Here is a 15307-nt window from a genome sequence, read left to right as displayed (position 1 = left end):
AATAAGGATCCCACACAAAAGAATCTCCTGCTTTAATTAAACAGCTTGTAGGTTATGTTCCCTGGCAAGTTCTCTTTTTTTTCTGACTTGAATCAATAGCATATGTGTGAAAAAGGGGTTGCGGGAGGGCAGGTACATCTACTTCAAAAACGAGCATCACTCTTCAGGAAGAGTATGAAATCTTAATTAAGCTGGTGTGTCTGGGAATCGGTTCCCCCCTCAAAGCCACAAAAAGGTGGGAGTCGCATCGTTCCCGGCTCCTTGGGCGCACGCCGGGCCCCCCCACCACACTGTGGCGAGCCAACTCCCATTTTCTCAGCAAATGACATTAGATTAGCTATTTTGTATTTACTCCCTATGAGGTACGGCAGTGAAAATCAATAGACTTTAAACACCTCTATTGAGGTTGATTTTCCCCCTTAGTGGGAGCAGAACTGGAGTGCAGTAATGGCTTTTTTCATGCTGTAATTTATTTTCATTGTTGGATGTCTTATCTGGTGTCCCCTCTGTTTCTCCTTCTGCTTTATTTTGTCTTTTCTCAGCCTACAGCACGTTTTACATCGTGGGGCTCATACTGTCAATGCAGGTCCCTTTTGTCGGCTTCCAGCCAATCAGGACCAGCGAACACATGGCTGCTGCAGGTAAGATCCTCCCTCTTTAGAAGCAGGGATGTTGTGTAGCCTTTTGTTTTTAATACATTTTCTTAGAGATTTCTTTGAGTTCATTTATAGAGGGAGGAAACACATGGCAGATTAAAGAAATAATTGTTTTTAACATGATTGCTGATGCCAACAGAAAGGATGGAGTTCTATAATGGGGAGTGTGTAGAGATCCTGCAAAAACCTCCTCCATGAAGGAGATGTTTACTCATCCTTCCTCCATGGAGATATCAGACCCTAGAGCTAAATCCTTTACAAAACCTGTGGAGTTGGCTGAAGAGAGCAGAAGACTCTCCAGAGAGTGCAAAGTTCAAAGATCACTCTCTGAATCTCCCAGCGTCGATAAATCTCTACATAAAGTGCCGTCTTACTGGTCAAAGGTGTTGAAAGCACGGTTACCAATATGATATCTGTGCATTTTTTTACACGGAGTAAATAAACTTAAAGATTTTTTTCTGAATACAGTTGACCCCTGGTATGTGTGGGTCAACAAACACAGAATAGCTCAAATCCATGACTACCTGAGACTGCCTTGTCATAGTTTAGCAGTTCAAACACTAAATACACCTTAATATTAAGTAATACGCACAGTGGAAACCGTCTTAGCACTCCCGCAGTAGCTAACATTTACGCTCTTCTTTATTTCAGCTCTTGCGTGTACAGCCAATCAGTGCAGAGCAAAACAGATGGTACTTCTGGATTGGTTACTTTGCAAATGCTAGCCAATAGCATTTCACATGGCACTGCAACTATGAATCTTACCTGAGCTGCATTTTCTTCCAGTTATTTTACATTTCAATATGATTAAAAGATCTACTTTAATAATTTAAAGTTACCTTCCACAGAACAATCTGAATTGTTGAGTCTGTGGAAACCGAACCATGAATAGACGAGGGTCCACTGGATTTCAATGTGACATTATTCTGGTGTCATAAAAGATAAATGTATATCTAAAGATTTTTATTAATCTTTATCAGGGATAGCAGAACAGCTTTCTGGTTGGGAAATAATGTCACATCATATGATGATGGACAAATTTTTGGAAAAGGTCGTAATTGCTGTTCTGTAAATTAAGTATTGTAGATATAGATTTGTTTTCCTCTGTGTTTTTATTTGACAAACTAATGATTAAATATACTCAACGACGAATGCACAGCACACCTTTTGGATTTTCTCATTTTAACTTTTGTTCCTCCCAGGAATGTAAATACATTCTTGTATTATTTTTAACCCACCAGTTGACTTTCTTCAGGATGTATCGGGTGTAAATTCCTCCTCAGCGTTAATCACTCTCTGTGGGAGAAAAGCGATCTAAGGTACATTTCCAAAGAAGAAACAACAAAGCACCCTTCCCTGCCACTCATGTGCAGTGCTCTCCAGTTTTGCTTTTGGGAACTTTATTAAAGCCTGCCGAGTTTCAACTCTCAAGTGGGCCCATCTGCTGCCTAGGAAACAGCGATGAATACATTGGCAAGTGCTCCATTCATCCGTTCATGTTTGCTTTTTGGCACCTTTTGAAAATGGAGCAAAGCCCTTTTTTATTCTTTTTTTGAGAGAATTTTCTTAACGGTGCAGCAGGTGCACATTGAAGTGTCCCCGTTTTATCACTGGCAGCCGTACGAGAGGCGGTTAAGAAAAAAAACATCTAAAAAATGTATCCCCTGGTTTTGGCTCCTGTCTCTCTTAGTGAGCAAAATGTGTTTCAGTATCATCAAGGTAGCAGCTGCTTAGAACATCTGGTGGCAGCATTCATGGAGCTCAGTGGGACCTGAGTGGAGCGACGGACCCACCAGGGCCGGTGGGACGTTGCCCCACTTAGGCGGGGAAAGCAGCGCGGCATAGACTGACAAGCACGTTAGCAGCACGGCAGCCCTCCAGGAGACGGGCAGGAACGTAACCGTGGAAATTGGAGAGCAGTTCTTCTGCCGGTGGATGCGTAACGGAGGAGTGAGGGAGGAACGGGGGGGATTTCATGCAAGGTTTCCGAATGGATGGAAGGTGATGCAAACTGGAGAAACCAGGTCGCTCTTTCGTTTCCGTTTTATACATGGAACAGTCCAGACAAGCAAAGAGGTGATGGAGAGAACCACCCAAAGAAAGTCTGAATGCGAAGTGTGACTGACGGGGGCTGCAAATGAAGATAAGGCAAGCAAAGAGACAGGCATATTTACACAGATATGTCTCATGAATTTCAAATATGTTGTCCTGAGGTATTAGTCTTCAACATCTGCCTGGCTAGCCAAGGGGGATCTCATGGACGTCTTTGTGGGAACTCTGCAGAAATGACAAACCCACTTTGTACCCAGCAGGAGGCGGCATCAATCAGAGCCTCCTCAAACATTCAGCTGGAGTTTCCTTTGGATGTTTGCTCAGTCTTTTATGTCTGCCTGTGCCTTTTTCTCAGGTGTGTTTGCTCTTCTGCAAGCCTACGCCTTCCTGCAGTACCTGAAGGACAGACTCACCCGGCAGGAGTTTCAGACGCTTTTCTTCCTCGGGATCTCTCTCGCCGCCTGCATCGTCTTCCTCACAGTCATCTATCTCACCTACACAGGTTTGTATTTAAACTAATTTCTTTTATCAAGTCATAGACAACATATGTCTCCTAAATATGGACTTTCACCTTTTGTGACAGCATTAAAATATTTTATTATTTATTTATTTAAAAAAGAAATTAAGGAAGCTGTAGCTTTAAGACGATTTGTATTAATTAGTTGTACTACTTGATGTTTGGTTTAAATCTGATTCACTGGATAATACAATTTTTTGCTTAATTTAATGATTAAAAAAAACCTCAGTTAGCAGAATGAGCTTTATTGAACATTTTTGTGCCAGAAACAATTAGTTTTACTTCATTTCATTTTGCACTCAAACCAACATGGTTTCATATTCTGTCATATAATTATCCATTCATCTAAGATGGATTGCATTCCCATCCATCTTTTTATCCTACAGCCTCTGGTTATTATAAGTATAACTTTGGACCACAACACTCTTTTGTTTTCATACATCCAAAACTGACATCCTGGAAGTTTATTAAATGTTGAGCTGAGATGAACCTTGGCATTTACTCTGCCATACCGCTCAGCATTTTTAGATGACACAATGTAAAAAAAAATGTTTTTGCAATATAACTTACTGTGGCTATTTCTTTTTTTTTTTTTATAAAATAGCAGACCTGATGCATTACAGTAAGGTGAAGTTAAAGAGGATTTTATTGCAAAACATTCAGTTCAAAAATATAGATGGGTAGAATAAACAAAATACTATCAATGAATCTTTTTCCCATAATTTTAACAACTGTGGCTAGGAAATTGTATTGCGGTTGGCAGACCGTTTTTCTGGGCAGATTGATTTAAAATTTTCTTGATGGCGATCCAGACCTGGAATTTAAGCCATTTCAGAGCTTTATTCAGCTGCCATGCGCTCATCCATGGTGTGACCTGCAGGCTTTCCCAGTGGGCTGCTAATCAGCATTCTGTGTCTGAAAATTACACTTGGAAGGCAAAATAGTAAACAAGCATAAACAGATATGAATGTTGAAGCTTTGAATCAATTTTTTGGGGGGGTGTGTGTGAATGATTTTGTGCCTGTGTTGTTCTTGTTTTTTTTTTTGCATCTACAGCCAGCTGGGTGAACTTTGGGCATGTTGATGTTTTTCCCTAGACATTTCATCCCGCTGCGGCCATTATTCTGAACTTTAATATTCCTCTTCTCAGCTTATTTATTTGTTTCTTTCATACTTTAAAGTTCAAATTTGCCTGACCTAGATCTCTAAATCGTCTCCTCGTCTTTCCTCACCCAGCGGTGCTTCGCCCCGCAGCACATCCTAAAGTGAAAGTGAAAAAGTTCATTCCTTTAGATATCTGTAAACTTTGTTTGCAAAGTTTTGCCTGCGACATTTAAAATTCAACGTTCTGCTGCTCAGGATAATATATACAGCTTGTCCAGGACTTCTCTTAAGTGCAGACAGATGGTAGAGCCGTGCATACGGACTGCTGACTCGCATTCATGCAGACGTTCTGTCACTTGGACACTGGCTTCGTCTGGTAAAACTTTGCCGTCTGTCTGCCATCAGAATTTAGCAGTAGAACTCTGATTGTTGGGTGCAGGGTGCCAGTTCTTCACCGACACACTACCTACTCAGTCCTGTCTATCAAACTTTCATGTCAGAGTCAGAAGACAAAAACAGTATTTTTCCCCCCCTCAGTATCTTTACCACTGAGCCAAGTATTGATTGGTTAAATCAGTACTATCCTATGAATCACCTCGTAGTGTGTCTCCATTTATATTCCTGCTGCTTTTCTTCATCTCTTTTCTTGCCTGGTTTGGTTTACAGCTCTGTAACGTCTCATTTAGAGATCTCTCCATCTTGTTTTAACCACCTGAGCGATAGAACGGCTACAGGACAGAGCACGACTAAATGTTGGTGTAAAGATTTCAAGAACCTTAGAGTGTGTGTGTGTGTGGACCGTTTTTAATTTGTTTGGACTCCAAAAGCCCTCAGGAAACTGAGCTGGAATATATTCTAGATCAAAGCCTAACTAAGAGACATTTGTAAATGCCCTGTGAGGTCTAATTTGCAACTTAAATGGTTTCACTTACATTTGAAAACAAGTCAATTCCACTAATTAAACAGCATCAATAAAATATATTTTGAGCATAGACGTGTTCTCTGCTGAAGGATTTCTTGTCTTTAGACTCCAATTGCTTTGTGCATTTCGCCACTACTGGACTTGCTATTCATGTTTTATTTTAGTCGAAATTTGAGTTTTATTTTATTTTATTTTTTAACAAAAAAGATACTTTGAGAAAGCTGAATTCTAATAATTTCTGCAAATACCAAGTTAGCTCGTTTAGTGCCAGAGGAAAACCTCAACTGGAAGAGATGACTTTCTGTTTCAAAACATTTTGCATACAAGAGCTCTAAATTCAATTTAATCTTGTAATTTTACAGTGCAATTCTTTTTACATAACTAAAAATACTTGAATTTTTCAATTGAAAAATTGCTTAATTGTATGTTATTTTTGACACAGATTACTTTGAAACAATTTGTAGTTTAGCTTTACTGGTTGGTACAAATTTTAAATTCCTTCCCAGTTTTATTTCCAGATTTAATCCCATCCTCGAGCACAGATATTTTTTTAAATACTATCCAACTCCATGATTGTTTGCTTAGGAGAAACTGGACCTTTTAAGTCACTAAGTTATTAATGATTTTGTTGAGTCCCAGGTCATGTTGGTATTATTGTTAATTAGAAAGCAGAGACAGCAGAGTCCTTGATGCTGAACCGCATATCAAATCTCTGCCTCCGGTCGTTTATCTGTAGGGCAGAGCTAAATAAATGGGAGGAATGTCTTAATGACAAATGGTGTGAAAAGAAGCCATTTAGAAGTTATTTATTTCAGACTATATATGTATTCTTTGCTGTCAGTGTTGCTGAAATAACAATAGACCCAAACTGTCCTGTTAGTTTTTCTTTCATTTATTATTTTTGCTTAAAGAGCAACCAAATGTTTTCATAGTTTTAAGAACTTTTTATTGTTCCACTTCAGATTAATATAGTTCAGCGCACCTTCCACACACCTACAAACAGTCCTTGCATGTCAAGTGTGTAATAAAAAGCATTAACACAAAAGCATTACCTTATTGATCGTCTCTCCTGTCTGCAGGATACATCGCTCCATGGAGCGGTCGCTTCTACTCGCTCTGGGACACCGGGTAAGCTCTGCTGACCTTCACACTCCCAACTGTCAATGGAACACTTGTCCAGTCGACCGCGTGTGTGCATTTGTTTTCTGAGACGGCAATAAAGCTGTCCTGCATCGTCCCTGGAGGAAAAACGCTGCTGATACAGGCCGTGTTGAACAACGCACGGGGCACTTCCTGTTCTCCAGATGCTCTGCAAAGTGTGGGATTTTTCCAGCACAAGCGATCAATCCCTTAAACTCTAACTTGCTGAAATAAGCAGAACAGGGATATTTTGTTTGGGATGGGTTTTTTTGTTTTTTGTTTTTTTAGCTCTGTCCTTCCAGAAAGAAAATCTGCTATCCTAGTTTCTCAGGCTTTTCAAACTGCAACATCAAACCGCTTGAATATTTAAAATAATATTTTTAGATGCATCTCACAGAGACCACTGCACTGAACCCCATTAAATCCTCCTGGTTATTCCATCAAATATTGATTTTTGAACTCTTTCTGAGTTAAAACATTAGTATTGTTGTTTCTAAATGAATATGAACTTGTTTTCTTTGCATTATTTCAGGTCTGAAAGCACTGCATCTTTTTCATTATTTTGACCACTTCTCACTTTCTGCATATATATATATATAATTTCTCCAATTAGTGTTTTACCTCACAGTAGAGGAAGTGAATTAAAAGCCTCGTTTCAGGCCTGTTTAAGGTCACGCAACATCATCTCAATCAGATTTAAGTTTCGGCTTTGACTAGGCCTATTAAAAATTGTCACTTTGTTTATAAAACCATTCAGGAGTTTTATAGGGGATTAAAAACGCTGAATTATCTGGTGGATTATCTGGTGGGGAGGGGATTCTCTGGTGTGATTCTGGATCATTATCCAGCTCTCTAAACCAGGTGAGCTTCAGTTTAACGTCACAAACTGATGGCTGGAGATTCTCCTTTAGGGTTTTCACATAGAAAGCAGTTTTATTAATTACATGTTAATTACGCAGCAAAATAGCACCAGAGCATCATAGCACTACCACCATGTTTGACTGTAGGATGATGTCCTTTTTCTAATGTTGACATTAGATGTGATATACTGTATGATGCACATCTACCAGAAAGACTCACTCGCACTTCATCATCTCTCAGAATATTTCTCCAAAAGTCTTGGGAATCATAAACATCTTTTTGACCAATGTGAGGCAGACCATTGTGTTCATTTTAGCCAGCAGTGGTTTTCGCTGTGGATCTGTCCCATGGACGAGTTTTGCCCAGTCTCTTTCCTGTCATTGAATCGTGTTGGCTGAACTTAACCGAGGGAAGCGAGGCCTGCAATGCTTCAGATGCTCTGTATTATTTTGTGACCTCCAGGATGAGTTCTCAATGCGCTCTGTGTGTAAAATTTGCAGCCTGGAACTCCTGGGAATGTTCACAATTCAGCGTTTCATGTTTTCTCCATTTGTGGATAATGAGTCACGGGTTCACTGCAGTCCCAAAGCTACAGAAATGGCTCTGTAACCCTTTCCAGGCCGTTTCTCATCTTCTCTTGAAGATTAAGACATGATGTATTGCTTTTTTAGATATTTTTATCCTCTTTCATTTAAGAGATTATTTAAGTGAATATTCAATTCATATACAGAACATTCATAAGAAGATAATCAGGCCTCAACGTGGCTTTGAAAGTGATTTAAAAATGTGGTTAATCAAATGTTTTATAATTTAAAAAGTTACTTTCTTACATAGAGCCATTTACTTTCTAAATGTAAATTGCATTTTGTATTTATTCAAGTTTTCTTTATTTGATATTATAGAATTTCTTTGATTTTTAAACATAAAATGTGATCAAAATGGCAAAAACACAAATAATATCTAAGGGATAAATACATTTTCTTTTCACTGTGTACACAAAAGCTACTGACAATGTCAATTTTTGACTAAATGAAATCTGAAATTACAGTTAATTAAATCAGATTTACCATAATCATTTTAAATCTGATTAGTTTACAGAGTAGAAATGATTCTTCATGTTTTATCCTTGATCAGAAGATCTGTTGTGTAATTGTTCTGTTTTCAGGGAGAGTACATAAATTATAATTATAACCTGTCTGTTTTTTCCTCCTCATGTCTCCATAGTTACGCCAAGATCCACATCCCCATCATTGCATCGGTGTCGGAGCACCAGCCCACCACGTGGGTGTCTTTCTTCTTTGATCTCCACATCCTGGTCTGCACCTTCCCAGCAGGCCTTTGGTTTTGCATCAAGAACATCAATGATGAACGCGTGTTTGGTGCGAAGATTTATTTATTTATTTTTTTTTATATTTACATCATAAAACCTTAATTTGACCTGTGGCGTTGAGCTGTCTGTGTTTTTTGCTTCTGTTGCCTTCAGTTTATTTACTCCTGCTTTGCTTTCTGCAAATATTTTTTATTTTGCTAAAAACTGCGATGCTGAATCCATTACTTTGAGTCGAGCTGAGATCTGCATAGATTTTAAATAAATCAAACAGGTTTTGATGTTTATGAGGGACAAACAATGAAGCCTGATGACTTCAATGCTTTAGAAGATTTATCTTCAGAGATTTATTTTCAAACATTGGATTTTCTCACACTTTCGATGAAGTTATAAAAATTGGTCAGCCCTTAACGTAATATAGGCTTCTAGTATTGTCTGTTATTGCACATAGTGAGAACGGATCTTTGTTTTGTCAGCTAGTGAGAAACCTTCAAAACCACAGTCGGAGACAAAGGCAGATAGAATACAGAATGTTTGCTCATAAGTTAATAATAGTAGAGCTCAATACAGCTGCTCAGTTTGCTTTCAGACCAGCTACAAGCAGAACACAAACCAACGTATTGCTCTGTGGTGTAGATAATTAAGAGATGGAGCTGGTTGTCTTGCATGCAGCCATTTCTTCAGCTCTGGATAAACCTCTCCTGTTGAGTTAGGGACCAAACTTCAGCATTAAAATTCAGTAAAATTGTTCCAAACAAAGAAAAATGTCTCAACTAATTTAGCCAAAAGGCTAAACTCCTGTCCACACCCTTTATTCAAAATGTAACATTCAGACTATGCCTCCCTAATGCAGCTTTTGAATGACTTTTATTAACTGGCTGCATGTAGTCTTTATGTGTTTGTCTGGCATAGATTTGTCATTTTGGTATTAGCATCTTAAATTAATTTAGAACAGGGGAAAGCAAGTTGAGAATCAGATGTTTCTAGAAACACTTATGTAGGGGAAAATGTGTAAGGGTAAACATATCAAACTTTTCTAGATATCAGTTACCAGCTTAAAATAACAAAAAAAACTTAAGATGGTTTTGTTTTTCTGCCGGCTCATCAGCAGCTCTCTGTGCTTTGCTCTTGTTCTGCTTTTTGTGATGAAACATTTCGGACCGTCCCAACCTCTAGTTTGTCTTCACCTAATTTGAAGTATTCCTATTCTTAAGACCACTTCAAACTGTGCTAACTTTGAAAAGCATTCATAATCAGGCTTATTTAATAGTTAATCAGAAGCTTTATCCACTGCCTTTGTTATGAAGCTGCAGCTCAGATAGTCAGTCAATTACACTTTATGCTCACACAGCAGGGGAGGAAGAAAACATTCATAATTACTTCTTAACTAAAAGTATTAATGCTGACTCATTAATACTGTCAACATCATTGATTATATCTAGTTGGGGTAACTATTTTTGAATAGTGTGAAACCAAAGTGACATTTACAGTTTCACACAAATCCACTTGACAAAACCTGCTGCAGAAGAAACACAGAGGAGCTTAACAACAAACTCTCTTTTCTAATATACTTTGAGACTGACATTAATAACAGACTACCGCAAATCCTGCTGCATGTTAATCTTTTCCTTTACTGTTCGAATTTCAAATGATTCTTGGAACAAAATCTGGCAATTGATGCATATGTGAAATATGAAAAATTGTCATGTAGGTGCATGTAATATAACAGTTTCACCATAGAGGTTGCGCTAAATGTTTTATTCCTTCCAGCAGCCAGTGTCACGTTACTCACGTCTTGGCAGTTTGGAAGGGATATTTTAGCTTGAGGAGTTTTTGTGAACTTTAGGCTGACAGGTGCTTCATTGTTCTTGATGAAATAAATGTTTCTCCACCACAGGGTCTTCATTTATGTCAGGATGGAGCTGAAAGCTCTCATTGTGCAGTGGTTATCTGTTGTCCTTACATGCCTTGGTAGAATATTTTTGATTTGCTTGGGGTTATAAATCAGCCTCCTGTTTTGTGACTCAGCTGCTTGTTAAGTGTTAAGCTCTTTCAGCTTTTAAGCAGACCGACTGACTGCATCTTCACAAAACATTTTATGTTTGCAGTAAAAGACACTTGGGGCACCAAAGGAAGGCAGATTTTTAGCTCTTAAGAAAAGGATCATTGCAGTCTGCCTCTGTTCTGCAGTTAATTAACCAATAACAGTTATTGATTAGCCGTGCACCTGTAGAGCAGGTTGAGCGAGGATAATGTTCAGCCATTGTTCTCTCTGTTCAGGGTTCTGCAAAGATTGATTATGCTGCCTGAATTTACTGCCCAGTCTCTTTATTTTGCAGGTTTATCTCCGTTCAGCTACATTCATACTTTGTTTATCCTCATCTGACCTTTTTGTTTTGCTTCAAATGATTTCTTATCCTCCTTTCTCTTCTCTCTGCCTGCCCAGTGGCCCTGTACGCCATCAGTGCCGTGTACTTTGCCGGAGTAATGGTGAGGCTCATGCTGACGTTGACTCCGGTGGTGTGCATGCTGTCTGCTGTGGCGTTCTCCAGCGTTTTTGAGCATTACATGGGAGACGACACCAAGAGGGAGAAGCCGCCTGCTGAAGATAGCAGCGACGAGGACGACAAGAGGAACTCAGGGAATCTTTACGACAAGGCGAGTCTCTGGAAAAACTCAGAGCTTTATTTTTGTAGTAACTCAAAAGTAAAGGGAAACTTGTTTCATACAGACTAATTGCACACAAAGTGAAATATTATCAGTGTTTGTGTTATCTTTGATGGTTATGTCTAAGAGAAAGTTAATACTTGAATCTGAGAATGACATAAATGGTGAAGCCAGCTTACTGACCAGACAGGTTTTTCGTCATTAAGGCCAGTGTTGGTGCTTTTGGCAGTGTGGGTAGGTGTCAAGTCCAGCTGGACCAAGAAATCAGCTTCTCCTTAAAGCTTGTTAGCCTCTGTGTGTCAATACAGACACACAGAGGCTAACAATTACACAGAGGCTAACATGTCAATGACAAATATCAATTGTCATTGACATGACATTCTGCTGGATTGTCATGTCAACAGTATTCTCAATTACTGTATAGAGCATAACAAACAACTAATTTTGTTTACGTATACTGTACTCCGAATAGCTGTCCGTGGACATACATTTCAGCAGGTCAACATTTCTGTGTTGGTCTTTACAGAACTAATTAAAAAAAGATAATTATAAACATAAACACTTCAAATATACCAGTTTTTGTGTAGTAGATCTATATTAAACCTAAATGTGTGGAGTTTTAAGCAGGAATGAACTGACTTGGATGCACCTGTATGTTTAGGTGTTAATTTACTGCTGAGGTTTCACCACAACCTTTGCAGTTTGAATGTATTGACACATCTCTCTGCTTCCCTCCTCGCTCCCCAACTGTTTGAGTAAACTATGATTCAGAAGTGACTCAGCTGCTACAGTTTCATGCTGGTGCCATCCTCTTAGCCGGCTCACGTTGAATTTAGAGCGCGTTCTGGAATCATGTAAACAACAGTAATTAAAAAAATAAGAAATGGAAAAATTCTTCCTACCCTGCGACACAAGTAGCGCTTTCCTGGAGGTGTTTATGTTTAAGGAACAAGTCTTGTAAACCAAATAAATGCCTATAAAAATACATATTACTCTGGATATACAGCATGCACACGTAGGTATTGAGAGCATTTAATTAAGCATTAAATGCATTGAATGAAATGGAACATTATAATTTAAGCATTGTTTATACTGACAGCTTAATTTAGAGAGATTGTAAACACTTTTATGAGCAAATCGTTCAGCATCACCAACGTGTCGTCCTGCAGAAAGCTTGTTTGTTAAAGCATTCTGTCCTCTGAAGTAGTCCTGTTTACATTCGGTTAGTTAGGCCCATAATTAAGTTTTATTTATTCAGGCAGTTTAATCAAGGTAATGGGTCTGTTCCAAAAGAGCAACCTGTGAAGAAAGTACAAGCTCTTCTCATCAAATCAGAATGCCAAACATTTATCACACACAGCAGCTCCAGATCTCATTACAAATGCCAGTAAACTGCCACAATTCAGATTCTGTTCATTTCAAATGAGCTTATAGCCTAGCTAAATGCTAATCACAATATTAGATCCAAGCACATTCCTAGACAAATGGATCCAGTTTTTAGGATTGAATTAAAATCAATCCATTATGACATTCATATTGTCAATCTTGCCCTGCGACAGACTGGCGACCTGTCCAGGGTGACCCCCCCCCCCCCCCCCCCCCCCCCCCCCTCTCGCCCGAAACGTTTGCTGGAGATGGGCACCAACACCCCTCCCAACCCCATCAGAGACAAGGGTGTACAGAAAATGGATGGATGGATGGATGGATGGATGGACGGATATTGTCAATCTGTATCCAATTACATAGTTTGATTCAAAGAATATTACAAAACCAGTCATATTTAGTTTCATGCCAGTTGTCTTTTTGAGGAAGTCCAGCTTGTTGCATTCAGCCATTTTTTTTTCATCCTGGGCGTGACGGTGGAAAGGAACATCCGCCTTTTGGCAAGAAGAAACTTTCTTCACTACCATGTTCAGAGTGAGTGGTGATCTATAGAAGTAATGCACTAAAAAGAAAACATATCAGGATCGGGTCAGGAAAGCTTTGTTTGGGATGAAAAACAAACGAGATGCATGAATAAATTGTAGCAATAGTTTTACCAAGGACTCCAGGAGGAATGGCTAAACACAGAAGCAGTGAATCAAAAGGACTTTCAGTAGGAAAGAAAAACAAAAAACTCTGATGCACAGAGTACTTTCTATGAAAATGGAAAAACAAAGTATTATTTCATCAAGGAGACATGGCTAAGAACAGAAGCACTGAGTAGGAGGTCTTTCCCATAGGATAGTAGTACAGAGTAAACAAAGTTAATGACACCAATAACCCTCAGTGAATTCATCCAGCAGAACACAGAAGCTCTGGGACAGGATCACCTTCTGCCAGAAAGGAATAGAAAGGCAATTCTACGTGCTTAATTACAGAGAAACTGGACAACACCTCTCTGACGAGATCTCAGTTCTGATGTAAAACGCTCCTTCGTGTCTAGACTTTGGTTTCTAAGTGTCAGACTTGTAACCTTTCCAGGCTGCACAGCAGGTGTGAGAAAGATGACAAACAGCCACATCCTGTGCTTAGTGTTGGACTTTGTTTAAGGTAGATTGCTTATTTTACTTCTCGTGTATTTTGAAAGTATCCAAGCACGAGTGTCTATTCCGGGGAATTTTAAAGCGAACCCCACTGTCCAGTACTAGTTCAAGCCAAGGGTGAAACAACCAAACCAACTCAGATGTGATAAGTATCAGGTCCAGTTCAGCGAGAAACTAAGCAGCAGCTACACAAAACGCTGACCCAACACTGAAGATCTGGCTTATATGGTCATGACTTTGCAATTCATCTACTTCTGCAGGACAATGACACTCTTTAGAAGACAACAACATGCACATTTTTGATAGGGAAGGTGGTAATAAAGTGGAGGGAAAGAAGCTTTTTATGTTAACCGTGAAAAGCAAGACTAAGCAGAGGAAGTGGCCTCAGGTTTCATCTTTCTGACACCTACACTGCTGCCTTAAATCAGTTTAACAGCCTTTCACACCTGAGACGTGATCAAAACAGTTCTCAAGGCGTCATGTTTGGGTTAAGTGAAAACAACTAAAATTTTGAACTGAATGGATGGTGACTCGGGTGACCTTAAAGGCCTTATTAATGCTATTAACAGACCAGATGGCATAATTGAAGCATCTTTTTGGATGAGTTTTGAAACATCTGCAATAAGTGAGAAAAATCTACACTTACATAGCTGATGCCAACAGAAAAGAGAGACTAAAACAAAAGGAACACTTGAGTCAAGAGTACTCTCTATGAGAAATAAAATGCATTTGGTGAATAGCAGATGTGTCTTTACTTTCGTCAAGGAAGAGACACAACTTAGTGAGATTAGAGTAGTTTCTGTAGGAAGAAAATGGAGGGGATAAACAGTGCTAATGCCAGCAGAAGCTCCATCAGTGGCTGTAAAATAAGAGACACAGAAGAACTGAGCCAGGGATCTTTATCTTTGGAGGAAAGAACACAGAACTCTGAGTAAATTCCAGCAGAAACCGCAAATATTGCATCGTTGGAGAGTAACAAGAAAAAATAAATTGATAAAAAATGTTCAAGTCCTCCTACTCTTGAAGCCTTAAGCAGCATAACTATTTAGATTGTGCAAGATGTCTTAGTTTTAAGCATATTCTTCCTCACAAATGCTGGGGGCTGGTTTCACAAAAACCACAGTCAGTTTTTTTTACACTTAGCTTTATGTTTTATGCCTGTAGGAAAAGCAGCAATAGCAGTACACGTGTTAGTTTCAGTTTAACATCTCATCACCTGGAAATATCTGATTTTGTGTCATCATTTACATTTTTCTTCCCTGATTTAAACTCTGCGTTTTCATCTCAGAGGACGGAGCTGTGCTTATTAACAGTTTGCAGTCTTCCTCTGCAGTTGAGCCATGATTTTCAGCTGTAAAATAATATTAACTCATCACAGCGTTTCACGCAGCAGTTCTCTGACGCGTCTTCACACAGCACAAAAAAAGTTGTGGACACTCCAAAAGACTTTGCTCATTTAGACGGATTAATAATGCATGTCATTAAATAATTTATATCTCTGGAAGCTTTTGGATTTTTCCGTCTGTAATAAGAGCG

At 39.0% G+C, this 15307-nt stretch overlaps 1 protein-coding gene across 1 annotated transcript in view; it reads left to right on the top strand.

Moving 5' to 3' along the window:
* Positions 1-15307, top strand: part of LOC116730790 (dolichyl-diphosphooligosaccharide--protein glycosyltransferase subunit STT3B) — a 102312-nt gene that overhangs the window by 74742 nt on the left and 12263 nt on the right. Inside the window, exons 6-10 of the mRNA XM_032580278.1 lie at positions 543-641; positions 3064-3210; positions 6331-6379; positions 8477-8631; positions 11026-11237. Of these exons, the coding sequence (XP_032436169.1) occupies positions 543-641; positions 3064-3210; positions 6331-6379; positions 8477-8631; positions 11026-11237 (662 nt within the window). The remainder of the gene's footprint in view (positions 1-542; positions 642-3063; positions 3211-6330; positions 6380-8476; positions 8632-11025; positions 11238-15307) is intronic.

Source organism: Xiphophorus hellerii, chromosome 13, assembly GCF_003331165.1.
Source record: "Xiphophorus hellerii strain 12219 chromosome 13, Xiphophorus_hellerii-4.1, whole genome shotgun sequence".
NCBI lineage: Eukaryota > Metazoa > Chordata > Actinopteri > Cyprinodontiformes > Poeciliidae > Xiphophorus > Xiphophorus hellerii.
This window is presented reverse-complemented; position numbering and strand designations above follow the sequence as displayed.